This window comes from Acipenser ruthenus, chromosome 33 (genome assembly GCF_902713425.1).
Source record: "Acipenser ruthenus chromosome 33, fAciRut3.2 maternal haplotype, whole genome shotgun sequence".
NCBI lineage: Eukaryota > Metazoa > Chordata > Actinopteri > Acipenseriformes > Acipenseridae > Acipenser > Acipenser ruthenus.
The window spans coordinates 9076617-9102934 of record NC_081221.1 but is presented as its reverse complement, the minus strand read 5'-3'; the positions used below and the strand labels follow the sequence as shown (position 1 = coordinate 9102934).

At 39.4% G+C, this 26318-nt stretch overlaps 2 protein-coding genes across 3 annotated transcripts in view; both read right to left on the bottom strand.

The window, feature by feature from the left end:
* mylk5 (myosin, light chain kinase 5) overlaps positions 1–4913 on the bottom strand; it is a 77340-nt gene extending 72427 nt beyond the window's left edge. For both annotated transcript variants that reach the window (XM_059006593.1, XM_034055663.3), the window contains exon 1: positions 4768–4913. The gene's annotated coding sequence lies outside the window, so the exon portion shown is untranslated. The remainder of the gene's footprint in view (positions 1–4767) is intronic.
* A 1701-nt stretch (positions 4914–6614) lies between these two features.
* LOC117433317 (EF-hand calcium-binding domain-containing protein 3-like) overlaps positions 6615–26318 on the bottom strand; it is a 32834-nt gene continuing 13130 nt past the window's right edge. The window contains exons 4-12 of the mRNA XM_059006758.1: positions 24916–25280; positions 24367–24452; positions 19637–19780; positions 19433–19507; positions 18549–18672; positions 17624–17772; positions 16872–17020; positions 10778–10903; positions 6615–10575 (exon numbers count right to left, since the gene is read on the bottom strand). Of these exons, the coding sequence (XP_058862741.1) occupies positions 10246–10575; positions 10778–10903; positions 16872–17020; positions 17624–17772; positions 18549–18672; positions 19433–19507; positions 19637–19780; positions 24367–24452; positions 24916–25280 (1548 nt within the window). The 3' untranslated portion in view covers positions 6615–10245. The remainder of the gene's footprint in view (positions 10576–10777; positions 10904–16871; positions 17021–17623; positions 17773–18548; positions 18673–19432; positions 19508–19636; positions 19781–24366; positions 24453–24915; positions 25281–26318) is intronic.

The following is a 26318-nucleotide window of genomic DNA, read 5'->3' as shown; positions in this document are numbered from 1 at the left end:
GTTTTCTGTTCAAACCTTTTATTTAATTCATTAAATACGTGCATCAGCGCTTCAACCCGCAGTACTGTGTCTGTCTCTTCCAGGTCTGACGTCACCAGCAAGCCATCCGTGAGCGATGTTTACAGATAAAATATTTTTTTACATACTTAGTTTGGTCGATAGGTAAAACAGAAGTAATTTATTCTAGATAACAGCTGAAATCTGTCAACCATGGAAACTGCAATAACCGAATAGATATTTTCCAAAGTCTTCTAATGCTATACAATTTTTACAAAGCTTCCCTGTGCTGTTTTATACATAATACTTTGTAAAGAACAGTTATCACAATAAACTGCACCAGCTTATATTTAAAATCTAATAACATGACAATAACTAAAAGTTACCAGACATTTGCAATTTAAACACCAACTTAAACATTTCTGAACTAGATTTGGGAGTTTGAAGCTGCTAGTGTTTTTCAATGAGGGCAATAATTGTACGTACTGGCATCTCAGCGAAAGTCATAGCACTAGGATATGGCCAAAAGTTTTGCATCACCCTGTATAAATTTTGCTTCATAAAGTCAAATGAAACCTGCTGAATAATGTTACGTTAACATATTAAATGACATACTGCTTTGTAGTTTTCCATACTACTGACTGACAAAAATTGAAAAATGTGACATTTTGAAATACATTTTGAAATATAGCATGAAATACTGTACTACTGTTATGGCCTCCGGTAGACTTTTGTCATATCATTTTGTAGTTTCTTTGATTACATGATGTTAAATAAAAGATCTAAATTATATTCATATAGTTTTTTTTAATTTAAATGATGTCTCAATCCTACAATTACAGGTGTTGTAAAACTTTTGGCACAGCTGTACACTACATTGCCATCACTATGGAAAACATTTTGGGGTGCCACTGCACTTGTGGTATGTGTTGCTTAATAGAATTGTTGGCCTATAGTTGCAGAGTGAAAAAATATCTATTTGGATATACCAAAAACTTAAATAAACAAGGTTCTGCTTGGGGTTAAAGGGGCAATAAACACCCCACCTTGGGGCCGGAACACAATATTCTAGATGATGTCTTACTAATGCACTGTAAAGTTTTAACATGACTTCCCTTAATTTAAATTCAACACTTTTCTCAATATATCCGAGCATCTTGTTGGCCTTTTTTATAGCTTCCCCACATTGTCTAGATAAAGACATTTCTGAGTCAACATAAAGTCCTATTAAATCTCTAATAAATGTCATTTGCCATGTGTCTGCCCAGTTCTGAATGCTGTCTAGATCATTTTGAATGACCTTTGCTGCTGCAACAGTGTTTGCCACTCCTCCTATGTTATTATGGGCAGCAGTGTGGAGTAGTGGTTAGGGCTCTGGACTCTTGACCGGAGGGTCGTGGGTTCAATCCCTGGTAGGGAACACTGCTGCTGTACCCTTGAGCAAGGTACTTTACCTAGATTGCTCCAGTAAAAACCCAACTGTATAAATGGGTAATTGCATGTAAAAAATAATGTGATATCTTGTAACAATTGTAAGTCGCCCTGGATAAGGGCATCTGCTAAGAAATAAATAATAAAATTAATGTAGATTAGGAATAGCAGAGGACCTAATACTGATCCCTGCGGTACACCACTGGTTACCTTGCTCCATGTCGAGGTTTCTCCTCTAATCAGTACTTTCTGTTTTCTACATGTTAACCACTCCCTAATCCATGTGCATGCATTTCCTTGAATCCCTACTGCGTTCAGTTTGAGGATTAATCTTTTATGCGGGACTTTGTCAAAAGCTTTCTGGAAATCTACATAAACCATGTCATATGCTTTGCAATTATCCATTGTCGGTGTTGCATCCTCAAAAAAATCAAGCAGGTTAGTTAGACACGATCTCCCTTTCCTAAAACCATGCTGACTGTCTCCCAAGATACTGTTACCATACAGGTCATTTTCCATTTTGGATCTTATTATAGTTTCTATAAGTTTACATATAATAGAAGTCAGGCTTATTGGTCTGTAGTTACCTGGTTCGGTTTTGTCTCCAGTCTGTCGGTACAACCCCTGTGTCAAGAGACAGTTGCATGGTCTTGGTTAACAGTCTATAAATAACTTCTTTCATTTCTTTGAGTACTATTGGGAGGATCTCATCCGGCCCAGGGGATTTGTTAATTTTAAGAGCTCCTAGTCCCTTTAACACTTCTGCCTCTGTTATACTAAAGTTATTTAAAACTGGACAGGAACAGGTCGACATGTGGGGCATGTTGTCCGTACCCTCCTTTGTAAAAACGTGAAAAGTTTCTATCTCTCTCTTGGCCTTTCTAACATCCCTTTTGACTTGCGTTTGCAGTTCTGTACACTCATTCTGTGTACTTTGTTTTTGGTCCCTTTTTAACGCTGTGTAAAGTGCCTTTTTTTGCTGAATATTTTTTTTAATTGATCTAATTAACCATTTTGGCCATTTTGTTTTAGATTTTGATTTGATTTGTCTAATTGTTTTGCAACTCTAGTACTACATTTTTAAAAAAAACAGCCATCCTTTTTCTGTGGATGCTTCCTCTATTTTACACCAATCTACTTCTGTTAGTCTCTGTTTCATACCTTCATAGTTTGCTTTTCTAAAATTGTACACCTTAGCTTTAGTCATTACTTTTTGGGTTTAAAAAATCACTTCAAATGAGACCATGTTGTGGTCTGAGTTTGCCAATGGTTCTCTGACCTCTGTTTTAGTTATTCTGTCTTCGTTATTTGAAAAGACTAAATCAAGGCATGCCTCCCCTCTAGTCGGTGCCTTTGAAGTCTTTAAAAACTTAAAAGGAGTTGACAAAGTTAACTCTAACCAATACTTAAAGCGCAGAAGAGAAACCAGGACCAGAGGACACAGCTGAAAATTATGTGGAGATACTTAAGAACGAGGGTAGGAGACGTCTTCACACAGAGAGTGGTGAGGGGATGGAATTGGTTAACTACTTGTGTTGTCGATGCTAAATCACTTGGGTCCTTTAAGACCCAACTTGACAACATTTTGATATCAATCATCTACTAGGAACCTAGATGAGCTTAGATGAGCCGAATAGCCCCCTCTCGTTAATACATTTTCTTCTGTACTATCCTTATTCAGGAATGCTAGTAGTCTGCAGTCCGAGTTGTGTAAAACAGGCTGCAAATGTCCCACCCCCAGCTCCACAAACCAGCAGGGATGTCCCAATATTTCTGAACACTACTGTACTGTCATTTTGTGTGGTAGTGACATTCAGATAGTGTCTATTTAGTGGAAACCAAAATAGCTTTAACGATATAGCAAACCAGTATAAAATAAATTTGAACAGGAAGTTCTTTTTTATATTGGTATGTTGGTATTGAGTGAAAGTGAAAGACCTTATTGCTGTGTTCTATGCACACAGCAGGAGTCTGTCCAGCCGTCACACCCCAGAACATCTCTCATTCAGTAACAATACAACAAAGAGACACACCTTCAGAGGAAACATTTTCTACATGTAAAATGCACTCACCCTAGGATTACTCGCTCTACTTGTTATTCTATACGTAAACTAGAATTCTCATTTGAACTTGGCTTTAATACAATGTTTATTGATCTTTTAAAAGTACAAAAAGCCTGTTTGTTTTGGAAGGCTTAATAATCTACAGTGCATTTTATAAGAGAAAGAAAGAAAAAAAAGAAAGGTTACAGAAAGGTACTATACATCTATGAACACACCTCCAAAAAGTCAGGAAAAGCCTAGCAACAATCAACAAAAGTCAAAGCAGAGATCAGGGACCAGAAAGAAGCAAGTGAAAATACTGCAGTTATTACAGTCTGCAATACAATGAGACTGGGAGCTGTGATTGTGGAGATGATTGTCACAGTTCCCCTTTTTCATAGTCTAAACTACCTTTTTTTTAACCCTTACAAAGTTCACCATGGTAAATTTGTACAGTAATTTAGCAGTTTCCCCATAAGTTCCCCATGGTTATAATATGCATTTACCATAGTTTACCATGATTTTTTTTTTTTTTTCAATGCTTTACAATACCTGTAGGCTATAAAACGCTTACCTAATCTTGACTATACTTTCACTATGCTTTATTACACTTCACCAAACTTTTATACCAGAAACTTTTATAGGGGAAAGATTCAATCCTTCAAATGAAAGAGCCATGTAATAGTCTGGGCGTGTGAGAAGAGCGTACTCAATAGCCACCCTATCAGAATGACGCATAGTTTCACTTTGCCCTCCAAGCACGCCTTGTATACACCAAAGCATTCTATGAAAAAATACATTTCTATGAAAAATGTGGTGATTAATAACTAATTAAGCTGTATATTAGCTAGCCATCAGTTATTAGTTCCCACCCAACTAGATAGTTTTTCAACATGTACAAGTACATCATATGATTTAAATATGGAAACTGTAATATATGTAATACATTTTTCTTATATGTTATCTATTAAGTTGTCATGCATTTGTTTTATTAAACCTGTTTTGTTAAAGAATACAGTATATGCAACACAATACATAGTTAATATCACATATATGTTATACTGTTGTGTGTGTGTGTATATATATATATATATAAATATATATATATATATATATATATATATATATATATATATATATATATGTATATATATATATATATATATACATGAGCCTTACAAATGTGGGCACACTAAGGTTAAATACAGCACATGCTGCATGTTTGCATGTCATAAATACTAAATTAACGAAACAGAGCAATAGAAAATAGGACAAAATAGATTAAAGCCATACTTACATTCAGAAGGAGCTGTCTGGCTCTGCTGGCATTTCAGTGATGATAATGACTATATTCCTCCAACACAGGTAGGAAAGCAGGGCTCTCCTCTATCACACTTTTTGTCCTCATTCAGAGTCTGTTTCATTCCCACCTCTGGCTGTGCACAAAGGCATTTTGTTCAAAGTTCGCTAAATAATGCAATAAAAAAACAGGCAGGGCTTTACAACACAATACAATCACTTTAGTGTTTTTAAACTTGTTTACATTTGCATACAATCCTCCAATAGAAACCCAGCCACTGGGAAGCGAATCACAGGGTGAGGCTACGTCCATGCACTGGCACTGACAGCGGAGCTACACAGCCTTTCACAAGAACTCACAAAACTGCTCCAGTGAAGAGGGTCTTTCTCAAGAGATAGGTATGCTTTTCTGATCTGTATGAAATCATTCCAATTTAACAGCAAGGGGCCTAACAAACCCTACAGCACAGAAGACGATTCAGAGGGCAAGACCTGCTGCTTCTGCAAGGCCAAAGTGTTTAGAGAACATATGATTAAATTAGCAAATCTCAAACTGGTATTCTTTGTTTGGCCAATTTGTTCCTACATGAAGGATTGATTTAATGTATTTCTACAGAGATAAATACATTGCTACTACAGTATACAATGTAACCTGCATTAGCTAAAAGCTCAGCAATACTCTGTGGCACAGATTTACAATTTAAATATAAAATCTTACTAAAATACGGTATAATTTAGTGCCATATTAAAAATGATACGAATGCAAACATGTAATATCACAGGTTACCATTCCCAAAGATTACCATTCCCAAAACCAAAAAATGCTATTCTTCACATTGTATTTACAGTTAATATTAATTCCTCTATGTTAATATGAATTCCTCCATATTTAATAAATGTATTATTCAAAAAAAGCTTTGAGTTGTATTAATGGGATGTTTTACTAGTTTTACTGTGGGAGATAATAAAACTGCATTGTGGATATTAGTGGATATTTATAATCCTCAGTCATAAAAACTGGGTCACAAGGTACTAATTATGGCTTTTATTTGGCGCTCAAATAACTGTCCTAGATTTGTATTGGAGATACTATACAGTATCCACTTAATTGTCAGGGTAGGTCAAAATGGAAGATTCAAACGGTAACATTTCCTTGCTATCTTTAGGGTTTATTTGACTACTCTCGGCTTTGTGTACTCTACAAGTTGATTTAATGACAAGCCAATGACCTCCACCCACAGTATATTGAATTTCAATTGTCCATTCAGCCAATCATTAGACAGCCTACAAATACCTCATATTCAGACTACTACTGTACAGCTAAACATTAGTGCTACTCTGCCGTTCTCTCTGGGATTGTACCTGCTTTTTAATTTAAAACCTCAAGTAGTTTTAGCATTGGAAGGTTTAATAGAAACAGCTACAAAAACAGAAAATGTAACATTTGTAGATGGTTTCGCAGACCAGATTAGCACTAATCTTGGCCTACCCACTGTGAATTTAAGTAAAGTAGTCCAAGACTACCCAGTATAGTCAACGTCTCAGTAGTGTCAGGGTGCAGCAGTAAAGAGGGGGTTTCACCTTTACTAGGAACGCATCTTTCCATGAGAAACACACAGGCACATTCACTCTTTACAAAGTGCTGCTGTGGCATTGACTTTCCTTTCAAAGAGAGTTTTAGCAACCAGTTATACCAGAAGACTGGTTACAAAACTCACAGACATCAAAACAAAACCGTGTAACACAACAGGAACAATCTGCAGAAGACAAAGATGATAACCTGCCAAATGCAGGTTAATTTGGTCTGTGGCGGGTACATTTCACACAGTGGCGGATCATTTTTTATTATTTATTATTTATTTATTTAATTAATTAATTAATCATTTTTTTGCTTGCTTGCTTGGCTTGGCTCGAGTTTAAATGATTTGGCACCCTCTAGCGTTAATCTTAGATACAAATACTTACATACAATCTTATATACAAATACGGTACACATCAAGCAATCTGTGGTAAATATTGTCTGTATACACATCATGTGGAGACATTTTGAAGATATCAAAAAAAGCCCCCTGAAAGAAAACAGATGGATGTAGACTAATTACAGGTGCACTCCACTTATAAGGGACAATGGAAATCAGTACTTTATAAACAAAGTACATAGTAAACACAATTCGAAATGCTGTCTGTAACTACGTACAATGGAATAAGTAGTAGCATTTTATGAATTTATATTTGCGCTAAATGTAATTAAAATTGTATGCGTTATATGTTTTCACTGTACAACAGCTGTGCCAACAAAAACATAGAAGAATAAAAGTAAACAGCAACTGTTTTTCCTGCCTGACGTCATAAATGCGTTGTGACTGTAATTTACTGTCCTGGATGTACCTTATTTGTGCAAAATATCTGTATCAACTGTATGTATTAAACAGGATCCGCTTTAAGTGGAGTGCACCTGTTTTCATGAATTCATGACAATGGACAAACTCGGGAATGGCTTGTTCTCGACAATACCAAGCAGAACATCTACTGCTCGCAATGCCGGTTATAGTCACAAGAGAACAAATAAATACAAAAATTAACAATTTGTGGTAGGAACAAGTAACTGGAAGTTGGAAAGTGTCAAAGAGCATGAATTGTCAAAGTGCCATCAACACTGCATCGGGATTTCTGCAGTGAAGGCAGCACCCTAACCTCTACTAGTACACAAGCAGTGAAAGCTTTAGCTTTGCTCAAAGTCAAAGCGGCTGATTTTGAAAAGCTCCAAATGTTTAGGACTGTACATGCAATTCGAAAGAATGGGAGGCCTTTCTCAGATTTTGTCTGGATGTGTAAGCATTGGATTTTTATAACACTTGTGTTGTGTACATTGCTGTTGTGTAAATAGTTTTTAATTCATAATCTGATACATTAAAATAAATTATACTATGCCTTTCAACATTGAGTTCATCCCACTAAAATTAAAAATAAAATTGGAAAGGGAGATTCAGTATTTACATCCTATTGTCAACACATTGTATTATGAAGTGCCCCAGTCCAACGCGTTCTGTTTTTGTCATTATTGTTATCATTACTGAATGTGCTATAAACTCTGAAATGGAATTCAAGTTATTGATAGCAAACTATAATGCAAACATGTTAGATAAAGTAAACTCAAATGTATTATTATTTTTTGCTTATTTAGCAGACACGACTTACAGACTAGGGTGTGTTAACTATGCATCAGCTGCAGAGTCACTTACAACAACATCTCACCCAAAAGACACAGCACAAGGAGGTTAAGGGATTTGCTCAGGGTCATGATCTGGGATTTGTACTGGGGTCCTCCTGGTTACAAGCCAATTTCTCTAATCACTGGCCTCCTATTTGGTATTTATGGTGAATTTTGGTGAACATTTGAATTTACTATGACTGGAATCACATTTATTTTGAGCCGACACTTGTTTTAATGCTTGAAAAAAAAAGTTAATGGTTAGCAGATCCTCAGTTAGTGTGACAATATAAAATAGCACCACTTTTTGCAATGATTTTCATTATTTTGGAATGAATTTGACTCTCTCTATAGGGTTGATGTACAGGAAGGGCTAAATCTAGGAAGTACTGTACTTACAGGAATGACAAACAAGCAAGAGTATTTATGCAAAGAGGTAGAAAGAAGGCAGCTTCAGTTCCTGTCAATGATGTCACATGGTTACAGATGGTGATGTCATGTTAAAATTGCATTTTTAGTGGACTATCAAAAAACATTACACTGGGCCGGTAAAATGTCTGCCCTGGTGGTTACTGCATGGAAAAGCTAATTTCGAGCCCTGTAGCACCGCAACTAGCAGCTCACAAGAGAAAAGACATGTTTCAGAGATCTATAGGACCACAACTAGCAGCTCACCAGAAGACATGTTCAGGAGCTCTATAGCAGCATTTCTCTAACTGGGGGTCTCGACCCAAAAGGGGGTCGCAAGGCTACAAAAAATACTGACATAACCTTAAGATTAGGGTTTCTGATTCTCGATTTTAACCGATAAAACACCTGATACAAAAATGCAAACACTGGAAATGGTTACTCAATTCACATGACTTCACCCCTTTCCCTGACTTGTAACTATCATTAATTCGTTCTGAATACTTTAAACCCACCCCAACCACTGAGTGGCACCAAATTTCTATTGGAGACCCTGCTTGTGAGATTTAAAACAAGATTACAATTACAATAGAAGGCTTGTTTGCATGACTTAAACTAGATTAAAACAGAATTGCAAATTGTGGCAAAATGTGAAAAAATGCCTAGACACACACAAACCTCAGAAGAATGTGCCGGTGACCATAAGGATTTTGTTGTGGAAGACAGCAAAGGAAAGAAGGTACAACTAAATGTGCAAGTACTGGCTGTCGAGTTACTACTATTGTGATGGAAAAAAGTAACCGAAAACAATAATTTCATACAGTATATACAAAGCGAAAGCCCAGAAAGATTTACATAAAACTCGAAAATAGATCAAAATAAGCAAAGAAAAAAAAACAGAAGCCTTAAAATCCTTAGCATTACATTACAGCACATATAGACTTAATCCTGAACAGTAAATGGTGCAATGTGAAGCCAGACCTCCTGTTGTGTTTACCAAGTGTCCACATGTCTGTTTGTTTGTTTGATTGTGTATATAGTTGTGTATAAACTAGCGCAGGTCAAAAAAACTTTTTTAAATGTTCAGATTTGCCACAATCCTTGGACAGTGTTATGATTATTGCTACAATTATTGGCAAGCGTTTGTTTGCAAGTACTGTACTTCCAGCTCCCAGAACTGTTTGCTGCGAAATGTTAGACATTTTTCAGACAGTAACAAGTGTTTCTTAAATGTCTACATACCCCCTGAAGAAAAGACTTTGAAAGTGGCAGGCGTTATTTATAAATCAGAGTACAAGTAGACGGTACCGATACTATATTCAAGTTTTTCATGCTTCGTTCCATTTCTGATGGCAAAATTATTATTATTATTATTTTTTTTAATTTAGTAGTCGCCAATTAGTTTTTTGTTATTTTCTCCCCAATTTAGTAGTGTCCAATTATTTTTTTTTTAGCTCACTGTTACCACCCCTGCGCTGAATAGGGAGGGGCAAAGACGAACACACTCTGTCCTCCAAAGCGTGTGCTGTTAGCCGCCCGCTTTTTTACACACTGCAGACTCACCATGCAGCCACCCAGATATACAGCGTCGGAGGACAACGCAGCCCTGGGCAGCTTACAGGCAAGCCTGCAGGCATCCAGCCAGACCACAGGGGTTATAAACAAGAAAGGTAAATTGGTAACTTCAGCATTTTGTGAACTCTTAAAAATATTGGATGTCATAATTACTTTAAACAAAACATTCAAACCTTTTTTTATACCCTACCATAACTAAATAAAATGCCACGGCTATTTTTTGTTTTTTGTACATGTTTTATCGAATGTTAAATGTCTAAGTTTTAACAAAGATGACAGTCTTCAGTCCACTTGTCTGACCTCCTCCACCTGCTCCGGGTCACTGTCCGTGGAGCACGCAGAGCTTAGAGGGCGGCTGTGTGAGGCAGTGCTGGATGGGGGGCTGCTCATTTGGGTGTGGAATGAGGGGAAGAGCCTTTGGCTCTTGAGGTCTTCAATCTCCAGAAGGTTACGGCAGCCAGTCCAACTCCAGCTGTAGGTGGAGAAGTTCTGTTGAAAGCTTTCCAGTGTCTCAGGGGTGTTCCACTTTCCCAGTTCATCCCACAATTTCGAGGTGTCCCTCTGCTTGCTCTGAAACAGCTCTTTCAGGTATCGGTTACTGCCTTCTTTGACCTGCCAGACAGAGAGCTCAGACAAGGCAAATATGCAGCACATTTCTGTCTTTTTTATAAATTATAAAGTTATTGCTTATCAGTGTCATTGCGTTTAAAAAAAAGTTTCTGTCATTTACTTAAATCACTGTCGGAATGAAAAACAACGAAAATCGTAACCCCCTTTTCAATATGGCCATATTAATTTTTTTCACAGAGCTTACCCGTTTCCTTATTAGAGCCATGTTGTTGTACCTCATTGTACTTCTAGTTTTCTTAGATATTCTTAATTTGACCTGCACTGGGCTTATCATCTTTTTCGTTTTGGGTCCTGGTCTCATCGCAATAACCTGAAAGCGAAACAACTTAGCCAATAAAAACAGTGCAGAAAATCAATGAATAAATACTTAATGATTTCTGTATTAATTGATGGAACAGGAGCAAGGGCTGTGAGGAGTAAGCCCTGGCTCTTGAACTAGGAATTCTGTGCTTGTGACTTTTGGAAGATGACACGCTTTCCCCTTGACTCGTGGAGATCCGCCCTCACGGAGGTGAGGCCGAACAGATTGGTCTCCAAGGCCTACAAGGCTGGGGCCCAAGCGTTACTCCGCCAAGGAAAATGAAGAGAAGATAGAGGAAACATTTGGGAAGACTAGAATAAGTCGCCCCGATTAACAAGGAATGCCTACGCTTTGGGAGATCAGCACGGCCAGACCTCCGAGACAGAGCCACGCGGGGAGACAGGAATTCTGAAAGAGAGAAGGAAATGAACATGCAAAGGGGCCAGAGAGGAGCACTGGCATAGATGAAGGCAAGTTGTTAGTAAAGAATACAGGGTTTCTCCCTGGCTCAGGGAGAGCCACCCTCTCAGAGGTGGGAAGGTTGGGAAGTGAACTTCACTTTCCCCCGGCTCTCCGCATCTGTGCCACCAATGGAAAGCAATGCAGTTGTTATGGTAATGTAATATTTTAATGAGCATGAATGTGTTGCTACCATTCTGGACATTCAAACATAAGCACTGTGGACAAAACACAGAGCAGGGTGACAAACACAGAGCACTGTGGACAAAACACAGAGCAGGGCTGACAAACACAGAGCACTGTGGACAAAACACAGAGCAGGGCTGACAAACACAGAGCACTGTGGACAAAACACAGAGCAGGGCTGACAATCACAGAGCACTGTGGACAAAGCACAGAGCAGGGTGACAAAACACAGAGCAGGGTGACAAAACACAGAGCAGGGCTGACAATCACAGAGCACTGTGGACAAAACACAGAGCAGGGTGACAAAACACAGAGCAGGGTGACAAACACAGAGCAGGGTGACAAATACAGAACAGGATGACAAACACAGAGCAGGGTGACAAACACAGAGCAGGGTGACAAACACAGAACAGGATGACAAACACAGAGCACTGTGGACAAAACACAGAGCAGGGTGACAAACACAGAGCAGGGTGACAAACACAGAGCACTGTGGACAAAACACAGAGCAGGGTGACAAACACAGAGCACTGTGGACAAAACACAGAGCAGGGTGAGAAACACAGAGCACTGTGGACAAAACACAGAGCAGGGTGACAAACACAGAGCAGGGTGACAAACACAGAGCACTGTGGACAAAACACAGAGCAGGGTGACAAACACAGAGCAGGGTGACAAACACAGAGCACTGTGGACAAAACACAGAGCAGGGTGAGAAACACAGAGCACTGTGGACAAAACACAGAGCAGGGTGACAAACACAGAGCAGGGTGACAAACACAGAGCACTGTGGACAAAACACAGAGCAGGGTGACAAACAGAGAGCAGGGGGAGCATACGGGGACACTGTGAAGCCCACCAAACAAACTAGTGGGGCCTGCAGCGCTGCATGACCCTACTCAAGCGTAAAAAGCAGGCAGAGAATGAGTGTTTGACCCAGGGATTAATTACGGAGGTTAATTGATAGATTGGCTTGATTAACTAGGGAGGAGCCCCTGCACCTGCTCCCCGGTAAATAACGTAATTCAGAGATGCGGTATTAGTTTGTAGAAGTAAGTCATTTTCTGTGGTGTGTTCTTATCTGTACAACTGTGCAATATGATTATAATGCACTTGTCCGAGTGGTTTCAAGCGCATGCTATGTGCAATCCTATTCCTTCCACCATATTCACCATTCTTGAATCCCATTGAAGAGTTCTTCTTGGCATGGAGATGGAAGGTTTATGACCACCATCCCCAAGAGCAGGCTACCCTTATCCAGGCCATGGAGGCTGCCTGTGAAGACATCCCAGGTGAGGCCTGTCAAGGGTGGATCCGCCATGCAAGGCTTTTTTTCCCCAGGTGTATGGCAAGAGACAATGTGTTGTGTGATGTTGATGAACTTGTGGCTTGACAGAAATGAAAGGCAAGGCAATGGGGAATAGAATTACAACTGGATTTGTCTAATTATGTGATGTGTACATTATGTTTTCTGTTCTAAGAATTTTATATACTTTTGTTTACTGACTGACAATGTAAGCTTTTCATTTGTGCTCAACTTGTAGAAAGGACTGTAACACCTCAGTTTGTTTCTATGTGTTAACAGATTTCTGTGTTTGCATTGACTGATTTGCTTTGAAATTGTAATTTTGTTGACCGACAATTGCAGTTTTGCAAAATGCAACACAATTTTGTATTGTTTTGTCTATTGTTTATATAAGGAACACCAGTTTAAAGAAATGCTTTCAAGCGATTGGGAAAAACTGTAATATACATTTGAATAATTAAACAAAAAAAATGTAGTGTGTTCAGTAACCCTCTCAAAAAAGTGCAGTCAAAAGGACCAATTAAGGCCCAAAAATGCAGCACAAATGCACTAATAACTTTTCAAACATTTTGTTGCAGCAACATAATGAAAATCCCACAGTCTGTAATGTATACAAATGTACAGTATGTGGTCATGTGGCATGTCACATTATCTACTAGACCTATATAAGCTGCGTGAGAGCAACTATTTAGCAACAATCCTGGGAGAGCAGAAGGATATGTACAAGGGGCATGGTAGTGGGAGTCGTGCATCCGGCTTGTCCCAAAACACAGTGGCAGCATTGACCAAAATGGAAAATTACCTTTATAGTAACAGTATCCTGGGAGACAGTCAGCATGGTTTTAGGAAAGGGAGATCGTGTCTAACTAACCTGCTTGATTTTTTTGAGGATGCAACATCAACAATGGATAATTGCAAAGCATATGACATGGTTTATTTAGATTTCCAGAAAGCTTTTGACAAAGTCCTGCATAAAAGATTAATTCTCAAACTGAACGCAGTAGGGATTCAAGGAAATGCATGCACATGGATTAGGGAGTGGTTAACATGTAGAAAACAGAAAGTACTGATTAGAGAAGAAACCTCAAAATGGAGCAAGGTAACCAGTGGAGTACCACAGGGATCAGTATTAGGTCCTCTGCTACTCCTAATCTACATTAATGATTTAGATTCTGGTATAGTAAGCAAACTCGTTAAATTTGCAGATGACACACAAATAGGAGGAGTGGCAAACACTGTTGCAGCAGCAAAGGTCATTCAAAATGATCTAGACAGCATTCAGAACTGGGCAGACACATGGCAAATGACATTTAATAGAGAAAAGTGTAAAGCACTGGACGCAGGCAATAAAAATGTGCATTATAAATATCACATGGGAGATACTGAAATTGAAGATGGAATCTATGAAAATGACCTAGGAGTTTATGTTGACTCAGAAATGTCTTCATCTTGGGGGCTTCCTAGTGGCGCATCCAGTAAAAGCACTCGCTAGAGTGCAGGATGCGCTCTATAGCCTGGACGTCGCCGGTTCAAGTCCAGGCTATTCCACAGCCAACCGTGGACGGGAGCTCCCAGGGGGCGGCGCTCAATTGGCCGAGCGCCGCCCAGGGGGAGGGAGGGTTAGGTCGGCCAGGGTGTCCTCGGCTCACCGCGCAGCAGCGACCTCTGTAGTCTGGCCGGGCGCCTGCGGGCTTGCCTGTAAGCTGCCCAGAGCTGCGTTGTCCTCCGACGCTGTAGCTCTGAGGCGGCTGCACGGTGAGTTCGTAGTGTGTAAAGAAGCGGGCGGCTGACGGCACATGCTTCGTAGGACAGCGTGTGTTCATCTTCGCCCCTCCCAAGTCAGTGCAGGGGTGGTAGCGGTGAGCTGAGCCTAAAAAATAATTGGGCATTTCAAATTGGGGAGAAAATAATAAAAACTAATTGGCAACGACTAAATTATTTAAAAAAAATAAAATAAAATTGTCTTCATCTAGACAATGTGGGGAAGCTATAAAAAAGGCCAACAAGATGCTTGGATATATTGTGAAAAGTGTTGAATTTAAATTAAGGGAAGTAATGTTAAAACTTTACAATGCATTAGTTAGACCTCATCTAGAATATTGTGTTCAGTTCTGGTCACCTCATTACAAAAAGGATATTGCTGCTCTAGAAAGAGTGCAAAGAAGAGCAACCAGAATTATCCCGGGTTTAAAAGGCATGTCGTATGTATGCAGACAGGCTAAAAGAATTGACTCTATTCAGTCTTGAACAAAGAAGACTATGTGGTGATCTGATTCAAGCATTCAAAATTCTAAAAGGTATTGACAATGTCAACCCAGGGGACTTTTTCGACCTGAAAAAAGAAACAAGGACCAGGGGTCACAAATGGAGATTAGATAAAGGGGCATTCAGAACAGAAAACTTTTTAACACAGAGAATTGTGAGGGTCTGGAACCAACTCCCCAGTAATGTTGTTGAAGCTGACACCCTGGGATCCTTCAAGAAGCTGCTTGATAAGATTCTGGGATCAATAAGCTACTAACAACCAAATGAGCAAGATGGGCCAAATGGCCTCCTCTCGTTTGTAAACATTCTTATGTTCTTAACATGCCAGGATTCTTGGGTCATGGTGGATCTAGTGCAACATATTGTGACAAGCACCAGACATGCTACTCTGGCCCAAATCACGGAAGCCTTCACTAATGGACAAGACACACTTATTTCCACTCAAACAGTGCTCCAGGACCTACACATTGTCGACTTCAGTAGCAGGTCTCTACTTGTTTGACTAGTCTGTGTATAATGCAATTCAACACAACCCCCAGAGGGAATGAGAATGAACGTAGTGAATTGATAATGCATGTACCTACACTGGCAGGCAAAATGATGGTGTCATCTGCCTTAAAACAGAATGACTGGGGGTGGGACGTTGTGACAGAAAGACAATGATTCTTGTTGGTAAATCTCCCTCTCGACCTGTGAGGGCGCTAAGTAATGGGAACAGAGTACCCTGGACTGCTTGGCCTGACACTTCTTTCCTAGGGTTAAAAGGAAGTCGTCATTTAGAAAAGGGGCGGAGCTTCGGTACACTAACTCATCGACTCGGAAGGGAAATGATGTGGCAGCCACGGATTGTCTTACCAAGGGGTCATGAGTGACGGTATAAGTAGGGGTCAAAGCGACGTAATCTGTTCCTTTGTTTTGGTTATTGAAAAAGAACCCGGAAGGACCTGTGTTTGCAATATACGTATCGTGAGCTAACACGTTCCGGAGCTGTCGCCAGAGGCCAGCACAAACCCGGAACAGCACTGCACTCGTATCACCATAAACTGTATTTGCACCACAAGCACTAATTCACGCACTAACTGACTTGTGTATGTGTTTTGTGTTTAATGTGGGGGTACAATAAACTGGACTATTATTTAGGGACCAACCCAGGGATTATAAAGTAAGTAATACACGCTGCTATATTACTTACCATCTTTATTGTTTACTGTTTGTTTTGCCGTAAGGCACTGGATAGAAAACTAATAAAACAAACCTTTGCACCTGGATTATAACTGTCTGTCTGTTCACTGATCACCTGCACCTGCACACTATTAACCACTCCCTTAATTCCTAAATATATATGAATTCCTGAATACCTAATCATCTTCTCTTTAAATATATGCAAAATATTTAAATAAAATATCCACCCTACAGGTTGTAGTGTATCCCCTCCTAGTGGTTAATAACACTGACATCAGCATAAGACATGTAATTACCTCCCGACAACTGAGCTTGCTCTTTAGTTGAATGGTAAGACATTTGTCTTTGAATTGTATGGTTTGTGGTTCATATCCAGCCCTTGTTTTTCCATTCAATTCATATTGCATATATTTAAAGAAGACATGATTAGCTATTCAGTGCTGTTTTTTTAAAACTAGATTTAAAACACATTTTTATAATCTATTGTATATATCTTAAAATTATTTTCAAGTGAAGTTGCTAAGAGCTGGCCGGGTAGTGTTGGGTGGCACTGCTGCCATTGCTAGCCTGGTGACCTACCGTGTTCTTCCTGTGGAGTGAGATATGGCCCCCCGGCTCACCTTCTGGATTCAAGGCCGGGTGCCTGGGCCCGGGCTTCCTCAGCAGCCTCTTAGGCTGTGCCTCTGCTGTCAGACACGGCAACACTGAGTACGGGCTACATGATTTACCTAACACACACACGACAGGTAACAAACTCATCACATTTCAACTCTATCACAAATATAAATGGGAAATATACTGCAGATGGTGGGCTTACATATAGTGAGCATTCTTATTCTAGCCATATACACATTGGTGTTCTGCATATTCATATCTCAGTAATGCATGTTAAATTCTATCTTGTTATGGGATACCTGAGTGGTTACCAACATTCCAGATACAAAGTTTAAACATTTCCAGTAAGCATGTCTAATCTTTAAGTATAAAAAAGGAAATGAAACGGTTGGAAAAAAACCAAGTGCTCAAGAACCAATGTAGTTGAGTAAAGGGCCTACCACAACAATCTAAGAACAATCTGGGATAGTGGGAATGTACAGTGAGAAGTAATGGTGCAACACAGAGTCATATAGAGCATGGTCAATGAACCTGCTTAGAAACTATATAAAAGAAGTGATTGATATGAAATTATGGTTGGTAATGAATTGTATCACAGTAATATCTAACAGTGCCTTCTTACGAGTTTCGTCTGAATTGGATAAGGTATGGCCATGTCCCCAGTGCGGGGTAATCACAGGGAATCAGGTGGCTATGGAAATGTAAAGGTCCCTTACTACCACAGAGTGGCTTTAGGTATTTAAGCAGCTGCTTGTCAGTCAATCCCATGAGGCTGGCCCCTTTAGAGTAGTCTCCAATCACGTGGTCTCCCTCGAGTTTCATCAACTTCTTCTTTAGTGTTCTCATGAACATTGCATGGTAATACCTAATGGGGTTAAAAAAACACAGAAAATAGATTTATTATTGGTACCCTTTTAAAAAATACATTGTGAGATGACCAAGGCAGTACCTTTTAAGCTTGCAGTCGCTAGGAAGGGAGGGGTGAGAGAATCTGCAAAAAATTCCCATTAACTAACATAGCAAGTTAAAGAGCCAGTGTCACATCTATATAAATTATAACAATACCTGTAAGATGTATTGGACCTTGCTGTACTGTTTCCTACCTTCCTGGATCACTTGAAATAACTTTTAATAAGTTTTCGGCATTATGAACTGCTTCGGGCATCTCCGATCTATCCTGAAGCTCGGTAGTACGTTTATATTTTTGGCTGCAGCATCTTCATTTATTCCTGACTGGTAGTAGCTGCTGGTGCACCCCAATAAAAGTCAGGAGATGCACCAGTTATTCTCACTCGAGTGTTCACCTCATCTCATTTTTACAGACAGTACCTGCTCAGGATGCTATGATACGGTCTGGCTGGCATGAAGTAGTGTCATATGGGATGAATTAACTCAATGGCCTATCAGTTTTAGACATGTTTTATTTTTGTATTTGTAGACACCATTAAAACGTAATTTAGTAAAAATTGCCTACTGCCATGGTAATTGTATACAGTAAATATTACTGCAACAGTAGAATTATAGTTGAATTATTAAAATATCAACCAACATAAAACACATTCCCTATCTTTCTATATATTATAAAGTATCTTTCTATATATTATGGCAGCAAGAAATAAAACAGAACAGTTTCCAGCTCACCTGACAATCTCCCCTGTTTGCTTGTGAGAAAGTGCACCCATTCCAACCATTTTGGTTATCACAGTGTAGAACACTGTGTCTACAACATCTTTGGAATGAACTTCTTTGGCAAAGTTAGATGAAACTAAAAACAAAGAAAAGATAAAGGTCCTATAGATTTAACCTTCCAACGCTTTAAAAAAAAACTTTCTCATCATGTTCTTCTCCTGCCACAGCCCTATATGTGTTACAGGTAATAGAGCACCACCTGACTTCACAGTTTAAAATAACTACTAACAGAATATAGACCATTCTTTCTATTACCTACCTGGTCCATATGTTTCAGGAAAAGGATGATCGTTTTCACTCACATGCTTTTTGTACCCGTGAGTGTTTTGACAGCTTGTGTATCAACAAGGTACAGTAGCAACTTATTAACCCTTAAAAAATTCCAAATGTATTGAAATATTCTTTTACATTGTTTGTGATAGCAACATTTGTTGTTATCACAAACAATAACAACCAGATTTGTTTTTGATACAAAATGCAACATATTAAATAAAAAAAAAATGAGATGAGAAAAGTAAGGAGGCATTGCCTTCAATATAAAAAGTTAGCCTTTACTATTAATTCAATTTAAACATTTTGCTGAACAAAATCTAAAAAAGGATTCTGTTGACTGTTATATGAAGACGCACCAGTTAGTGTGTCACAGACATTCACCTTGATCAGTTTTTCTTGGGGTAAGGCAGCGTGTTACATGACAGATATTACGGGGTTATGTTTTACACCAATGCGCTATATTGGAGAATTGTGGTACGTACAGAATGTTCCTATCGCCAGGGATATCAATGTAAGTTATCAAACTAATTTGTTCTTCATATTGCAACTGCATGTTCTCTTACCATTCAAGGCCCGGGAAAATCTTCTGAAGTCTGTCACCACTGCTAGGAAATCTTCAAAATTAACCATTCCATCTCCTTGAAGACAAACACATTAAAGCCTTTATCATACAGCAGAACCACTCTTTACTAGTTAATATCCTCACTGAGCATTCGTTTCTGTTTGACACAAGGGAAGCGATACACACAATTCCCCCAACAGCTCACCGTCTATATCAGCACTTTGCACCGCCATTTTCAGTTCCTCTTCGCCTACAGACAGCCCCAAATCTTTCAGACGGGACCCCAGCAGAGGGGCATTAACACAGTTCTCACTGTTCCGATCGAACAGTCCAAACACTTCACGGAAAGCTGCAAGAACATTGAGACGGAAATTATTATTATTATTATTATTATTATTATTATTATTATTATTATTATTATTATTATGGGTTCACCATTATGTGGTACCAAAATCAGGGCTAATTTGATTAAATTGAACCTGAAATAAGAGATCTGTCTCCTCATTCCTCATTCTGCCCTCCAGATAAAAAGTTTTCAAACTGCCCCCTTGTAACAGGGAGTGTAGGTTAGCTGCTGACAGACAGGCAGGGAGACAGCTGACACACCACTCGGACGTGCAAGATTTATTAAAGGTAGCATACACAAAAAGAAAACATAAAAAAACCACAGACAAAAAACAGCTAAGAAATAAAAGCTTGCCGTGAACACAGGTGTATTCTTTCTCCTCCTATAACAGGAGGTTCTGCTGACACACCCCTCCTCCTATACTGTCGAGCAGGATTACAAACCCCAAAACGAATCTCTGTGCTTCCCTAGACACAATAAATAAACAAACTAACCCCAATGTGGCAGGGCGGACCCTTGCCTGGAAGAAATGTGTTGGGGTTTGGCAGGGATAGAGTTAATTTCTGCCCCTGACACAGAAATGTGTTTGCAGCTGCATTTGCACAGCCACAGGTGTAATTAGTTTAGTTAATTTAATTGATACCTGTTTTATAGTTTAATTGGTGCCACCTGTCTGTAATAAGCAGGCAGGTATTTAACCCTTTGAGGTCCATTTATTCAGCGCCTCTCAGGCACGTCAGGTCTAGTTTATTTTCACACAAGCTGTTTATTTTTACACGCTCTGTTTAAAAGTAATTTTATTCACAGTAAAACAGGTTTAAAAGGCACTGCATATCTACATGACATTCAGTACTGCATCATCTTTGCGCGCTGGATGTGGAAGCAGTTCTCTTGTTTGTTTATGTCCGTGTTAGGTCTGTGGTAGAGGGACAGGTGTGCTCTTCTCCTCCTATAACAGGAGGTTCTGCTGACGCACCCGTCGCATCCTTGTTTTTGTGTGTTTAAAAACTGTTTTGTGTAATCGGTAAATGGCTTAGCCATCCGATTTGTGTCAGGGTCTGCATTAAAAGGGTCTCCGAACCTTAAAACAAAGAACATCTTTCACACCAGTTAGACACGTGGTGATCCAGAGTTAAGAATAAATAAACAAACTCTAACCCTGGTAGACATGTGGTGATCCAGTTAAAAATAAATAGAAAATGATTCAGTACCATCAGCCAATCAGCTTCCAGCTCTAGTCGGCTTCTATCAACTGTGAATCAAATTAAAAATCAATTCTCGCAAAGACCAGCTTTTTAATTTTGACTTACCATGATGAAAGCTCAATTCACATCTATTAGACAGCAAATATTAAACAACGACACAATTGCACCAAATGTATTTTATTATCCACCCAAACCTGCCAATCAATACTTTGCAACTATGAAAGCAGCCAGCCCTGTAGCAGCCTCTGCCGCATCAGCAAATCCACAGCCTGTTACGCTTGACTGGAGCCCAGCATTTTTAAACAACAACAAACCAAGACAGACATTTCAGTAATATTGCTCCAGTCAGATATCTGGCACTGTCCAGAAAAACGATATGCAACTCTCACAAGATGTAATGTTTTAAAATAAAAATAAATGTTTGCTATATAAAGAATAGATGTGCATGGCTGAGATTATTTATAGAACGATCTTGTTAGCTACAATTCACCACCAGTCTTGCCCAGCTGCACTGGTTAGCTGTAAAGTTCAGGATTACTTTCAAAATTCTCCTGCTCACCTACAATGCCCTTCATAACACAGGTCCCGAGTACCTCCTCAACCTGCTGACCCGCTATGTCCCTGCCCGCAAGCTGAGGTCCTCTGACTCTGGCCTGCCTGTTATCCCCAAGCAAAAGTGTACCACACTTGAAGAACGCTCATTTAGCTTCATGGCTCCAACTCTCTGGAACTCTCTCCCAGTTTTGGTGCGTGATGCTCCCACCATCGCTCGCTTTAAATGAAATCTCAAGACCCACTTGTTCTCTCTTGCTTTCCATGCTCTTTAAGCCTGATATCTGTTATTAGCTGTTGTGTCTTTGCTACTTCTGATTTTTCACTGTATCTTATTCTCATGATTCTGTAATGATATTTTGGACTTTTATATTTAATTGGGAATTGAGCTTAATGAAACCTAATACTGGAAAGCCATTCTGTGTTTCATAGTCCAAAATCTTCTCTCCTCCTTAAAACACTTAACTTGCATTTGTTTATGTAAAGAAAGAAACAGATCTAACCTCTTATCTGCCAGACCACAAAAAAATGTCACCCTCTCCAAGCTTCAAAGGGACTTGATTAATTTATTATACTAGAAAGAGACTTCCTGGAACCAGGAATTTGAAAGGACTGGCATTTTAAGATTTAGTGGGCAACATCGACATCTAGTTGATAAAAACGGACAGTACACTTTGGTAATACTCAATTGACGGAGATAAAAGAAACTTGGTATGTCTAAAAAATATATAATTGTTGTTGTTTTGTATTAAATCTAATATGATATAAATGTACATAGGCATGTACTAAGACACTCAAATGTTTAGTATGTACCGAACGTGTAGTTCATGGTGAAAATGAAACTAAAATACGTAGTTAATTCCAAGATACTCTGAAAGTGTTATCTTACTATGAGAGTTTTGGTTTTAACCATGCTTTCCTCAATGCTTGTAAGAATGCTAATTGAGTTGTGGTTTTATGGTATGTCATAAATACCATCTTATTTGAAATCTGCCTAACACAGAGTCCGATGGAGGTACGTTCGCCCTCTTTATCGAATTAACCAATCCTAACGGGTTGTCAACAGCTTCTCTGGTGGGTTATCTTAAATGCATTTAAGCATGTGTTTGTCCTATTTTCTACATTCACTCTCTATGGGTTCTCTCTTCTACCAAGACGTGATCACTTCAAGGAACATGCTCTCCCTTCATCAAAGGTACTCACTGCAAACATCCTACGTCTCAGCATGAGTGTATCCATTGCTATAGAAACCATCTGACACGATCTTCCAAGCAACGTGACTGCTGCCTGCATACCTGAAAGACTGCCTGCCGGCTGGTCAACACCATTAAAGCTGTGCCTCTCCAAAAGAAATGTGTGTCCTGGGGACCTCCTGTGTCTCCGGGTTTTCATTCCAGCTTTCATTAGACCTTTTTAATTTGGAATGAAAACCAGGAGACACAGGGGTCCCCAGGACCGGGTTTGAGAATCCCTGAGCTTCCTGCTGCTGACGTCACCACAAGACACCCAGCTGCAACCTTGCTGCCTGCAACACTGGGAACCTTGTAGCGTAACTATTAAATATAAACTCTACTTTTCATATTACTTCAAATGGCGCATAGATTAAGCATATGATTCCTTATCTAAATAATGTTTGTTGAAATGTATATTAATCCAAGTTATTACATATTCTGAATTCAAATGTTATATGAAAGCATTTCTGACTGTTATGTAAACGTATGGTACGAATTGTGATATGCAATACTGGCTGTTAAATCTCCTTTCTTCTCACATTAAGCTAGTTTGACCATTAGTATTTAGGAATTCATTATTTTGTGTTGTTAGTCTGTGCTATAAATAAATTGATGTAGTTATACTTTTAAACTAGTGCCTGCATTTGTTTTTGATCTGTTACTACGCACTGTACTAATTAATAATCCAGTCTAATATTGTATCGACGTTAACTTTTCACCAGATTTGATGGACCTGAACTCAATAGATTGCGTATTCCTAATGCGATTATTTCCATTTGGGCGCAATAATTGGAATAAAAGTTAAAACAAAATTAGTAGTTAGGATTAATTCCCTAGATAACTAAATTAAGTAAATATCTGCTACAATTCTATATGAAATGCGCAAACTTTTGTGTCTCTGCTACTTCTGATCTTTCACTGTATCTTCTTATGATTCTACATGACATACGCATCCACAATGTTTTAAAATTTTCACATCCTAGCCTTGTATTTAATGTATTATTTTGTATTGTTTTTCACTGTATTTAATGTATTATGCTTTGTTTTTCACTGTATTTAATGTATTATGCATTATTTTTTACTGTATCTTGTAAAGTGCTTTGTGATGGTGGCCACTATGAAAGGCGCTATATAAAATAAAGATTGATTGATTGATTGATACAATTCCGTTAAAACCAGCATAGTCACCCTGTCTCACTATGCAAACTCCTGTTCTCCTGATAACACCCCCCCTGACCCCCACTCCTCCACTGCACCCCAGGGTATATCAGTGATAATACCACTCCTGACCCCCACTCCTCCACTGTACCCCAGGGTACATCAGTGATAATACCACTCCTCACCCCCACTCCTCCATAGTACCCCAGGGCATATCAGTGATAATACCACTCCTAACCCCCACTCCTCCACTGTACCCCAGGGCATGTCAGTGATAATACCACTCCTGACCCCCACTCCTCCACTGTACCCCAGGGCATGTCAGTGATAATACCACTCCTGACCCCCACTCCTCCACTGTACCCCAGGGTACATCAGTGATAACACCTCCACTGACCCCCCACTCCTCCACTGCACCCCAGGGTATATCAAGTTGGCTCACCTTTGATCTGCTGCTCAGTCAGCTGTCTGGCTTTCCCTCCTGTCTTAGCGGCTCTCCACTCTGCTGAAGAACAGCCAGCATCCTCGCTGCACAAAACAGTGATCCAGCACTCAACAACTTCACAGGCTGGTCACAAGTGTGAGGATGTGCTATCACTATAATTGTTTAAATGCCCAGAGAGGGGTCAAATTTATGGGGTGACATTTTTCTTACGATTTCAGTGGTCGCTGAGGTCAGGATTTTGGTTTACTATCTAATAAAATAAAAATGATACTTAATCTTGGGATAAGCCTCTGGGGATATCTAAAACTGTGGCACTGAAACAGTTATAGTTCACTTTATAGTTAGGAAGGAATTATAAAAAAGGTGGAGGGAATTTATATATTTAGCCTGTAACAATGCTTATCTATGCATTTCCATTCGCCATGCTTTATTACACCTTGCTATGCTTTTACTAATAAACTTTTATAAGAAAGGGATTATTTTAGGGCTAGTTAAGGTCTAAAATGACAGATGAAATCAAAGACAGACAACCATTGACATACTCACTCTTCCTCATCTTCCTCTTCCTCCTCTTCAAGCTCGTTCTTGGTCTTGGTTCCAGGCCCGTGTTTACTGTATTTGATTGATGCCTTTCTTCTAATATCTTTAGGTGTCAGTCTAGTGCTCTTCCGTCGGCCATGCTGGTGGCTGGCCGCTGCATTCACTGTCTTACTTTCCTCACTCTCTGTTTTGGTTTCGACGGTGTAAGCTACCTTCTTTTGTTTTTTAGGCTCTTGGGGGCACTGTGTTTTGTGTGCTGCTGCTGACTCTGTAGAGTCCAACACTGTGCACACTGGTTCCATTTCCCTAATATCGCTGCCATCCCCTATTGTGCTCTTATCATCCTCCTTCTTACTTTCCAGATCCTGGGTCTGATTGAATGGGAGAATTAACAATTGTTATTCCCTATACATACATAGTTGTACACCTTACCAGACAATGTTAATAATGAAGCAACTTGATTAAAAAATAAGCCTTGCAGTCTGCTTCTCCGGTTACTCCATACTCACTAGTCTATTTTTCATGAGCACCAGTGCAAAAAAAAAAAAGAATTTCACAACTGCTTGTTCTTCCATTATTAAAGTTCCCCACAGTAAAAGCAGAGCAATGTGTAATAGAGCATAGAGAAAGCTTGGAAAAGCATAGGTGAGTATTGTAAAGACCAGAGAGGTAAAGTAAAGCATATTAATAAACACAGCAAATCAGGGTAAGCTATGGTAAATAAATATATAGTATAACCATGGGAAAATGCAAAAATACTGTGGTAATCTTTTATAAGGAACCTCCTGCTTTGGCACTTCAATATGCTTATTCAAACAAGAACAGAATATTTTACAGCAAAACTTGAAAATGATAAACAAGAAAATAGTCCCACCATGTCATGTTCTATTCATCAAGAGCTGCTCTGGGAATGCCTGGCTGGGGAATGCGTTTAGAGTTCTTTAGAGCTTCAGACATTCAATGTGGTAACAGCAAGCTGCTTTAGAGGTGGCTTTTACCAACCCAAACCATCTTCCCTTCTCATCTGGCTTGTGATGCCACTTGAAGAATTTCTACTTCACGTGGTCTGTTGAGTAGGAAATTAAACGTAGTACCCGACACACTGACAAGATCTGTGGAGAAAACAGTCCTGCATAAACGTGAAACCGAGTTTCCACATGAAGCACACCATGCTTCTTTTCTTCTTCTTCTTCTTCTTCTTTTCTTGTTTTGGTGTATACAGAGATGGAGTCTCGGGACTCGGGCTCAGTCTCGAAACTGATCTCGAGGCCACATTTTAAGGTCTTGGTCTGGGTCTGGGTCTCGGCACGTCGGGTCTGGGTCTGGGTCTCGGCACGTCGGGTCTTGGTCTGGGTCTCGGTCTCGGCACGTCGGGTCTTGGTCTGGGTCTCGGCACGTCAGGTCTGGGT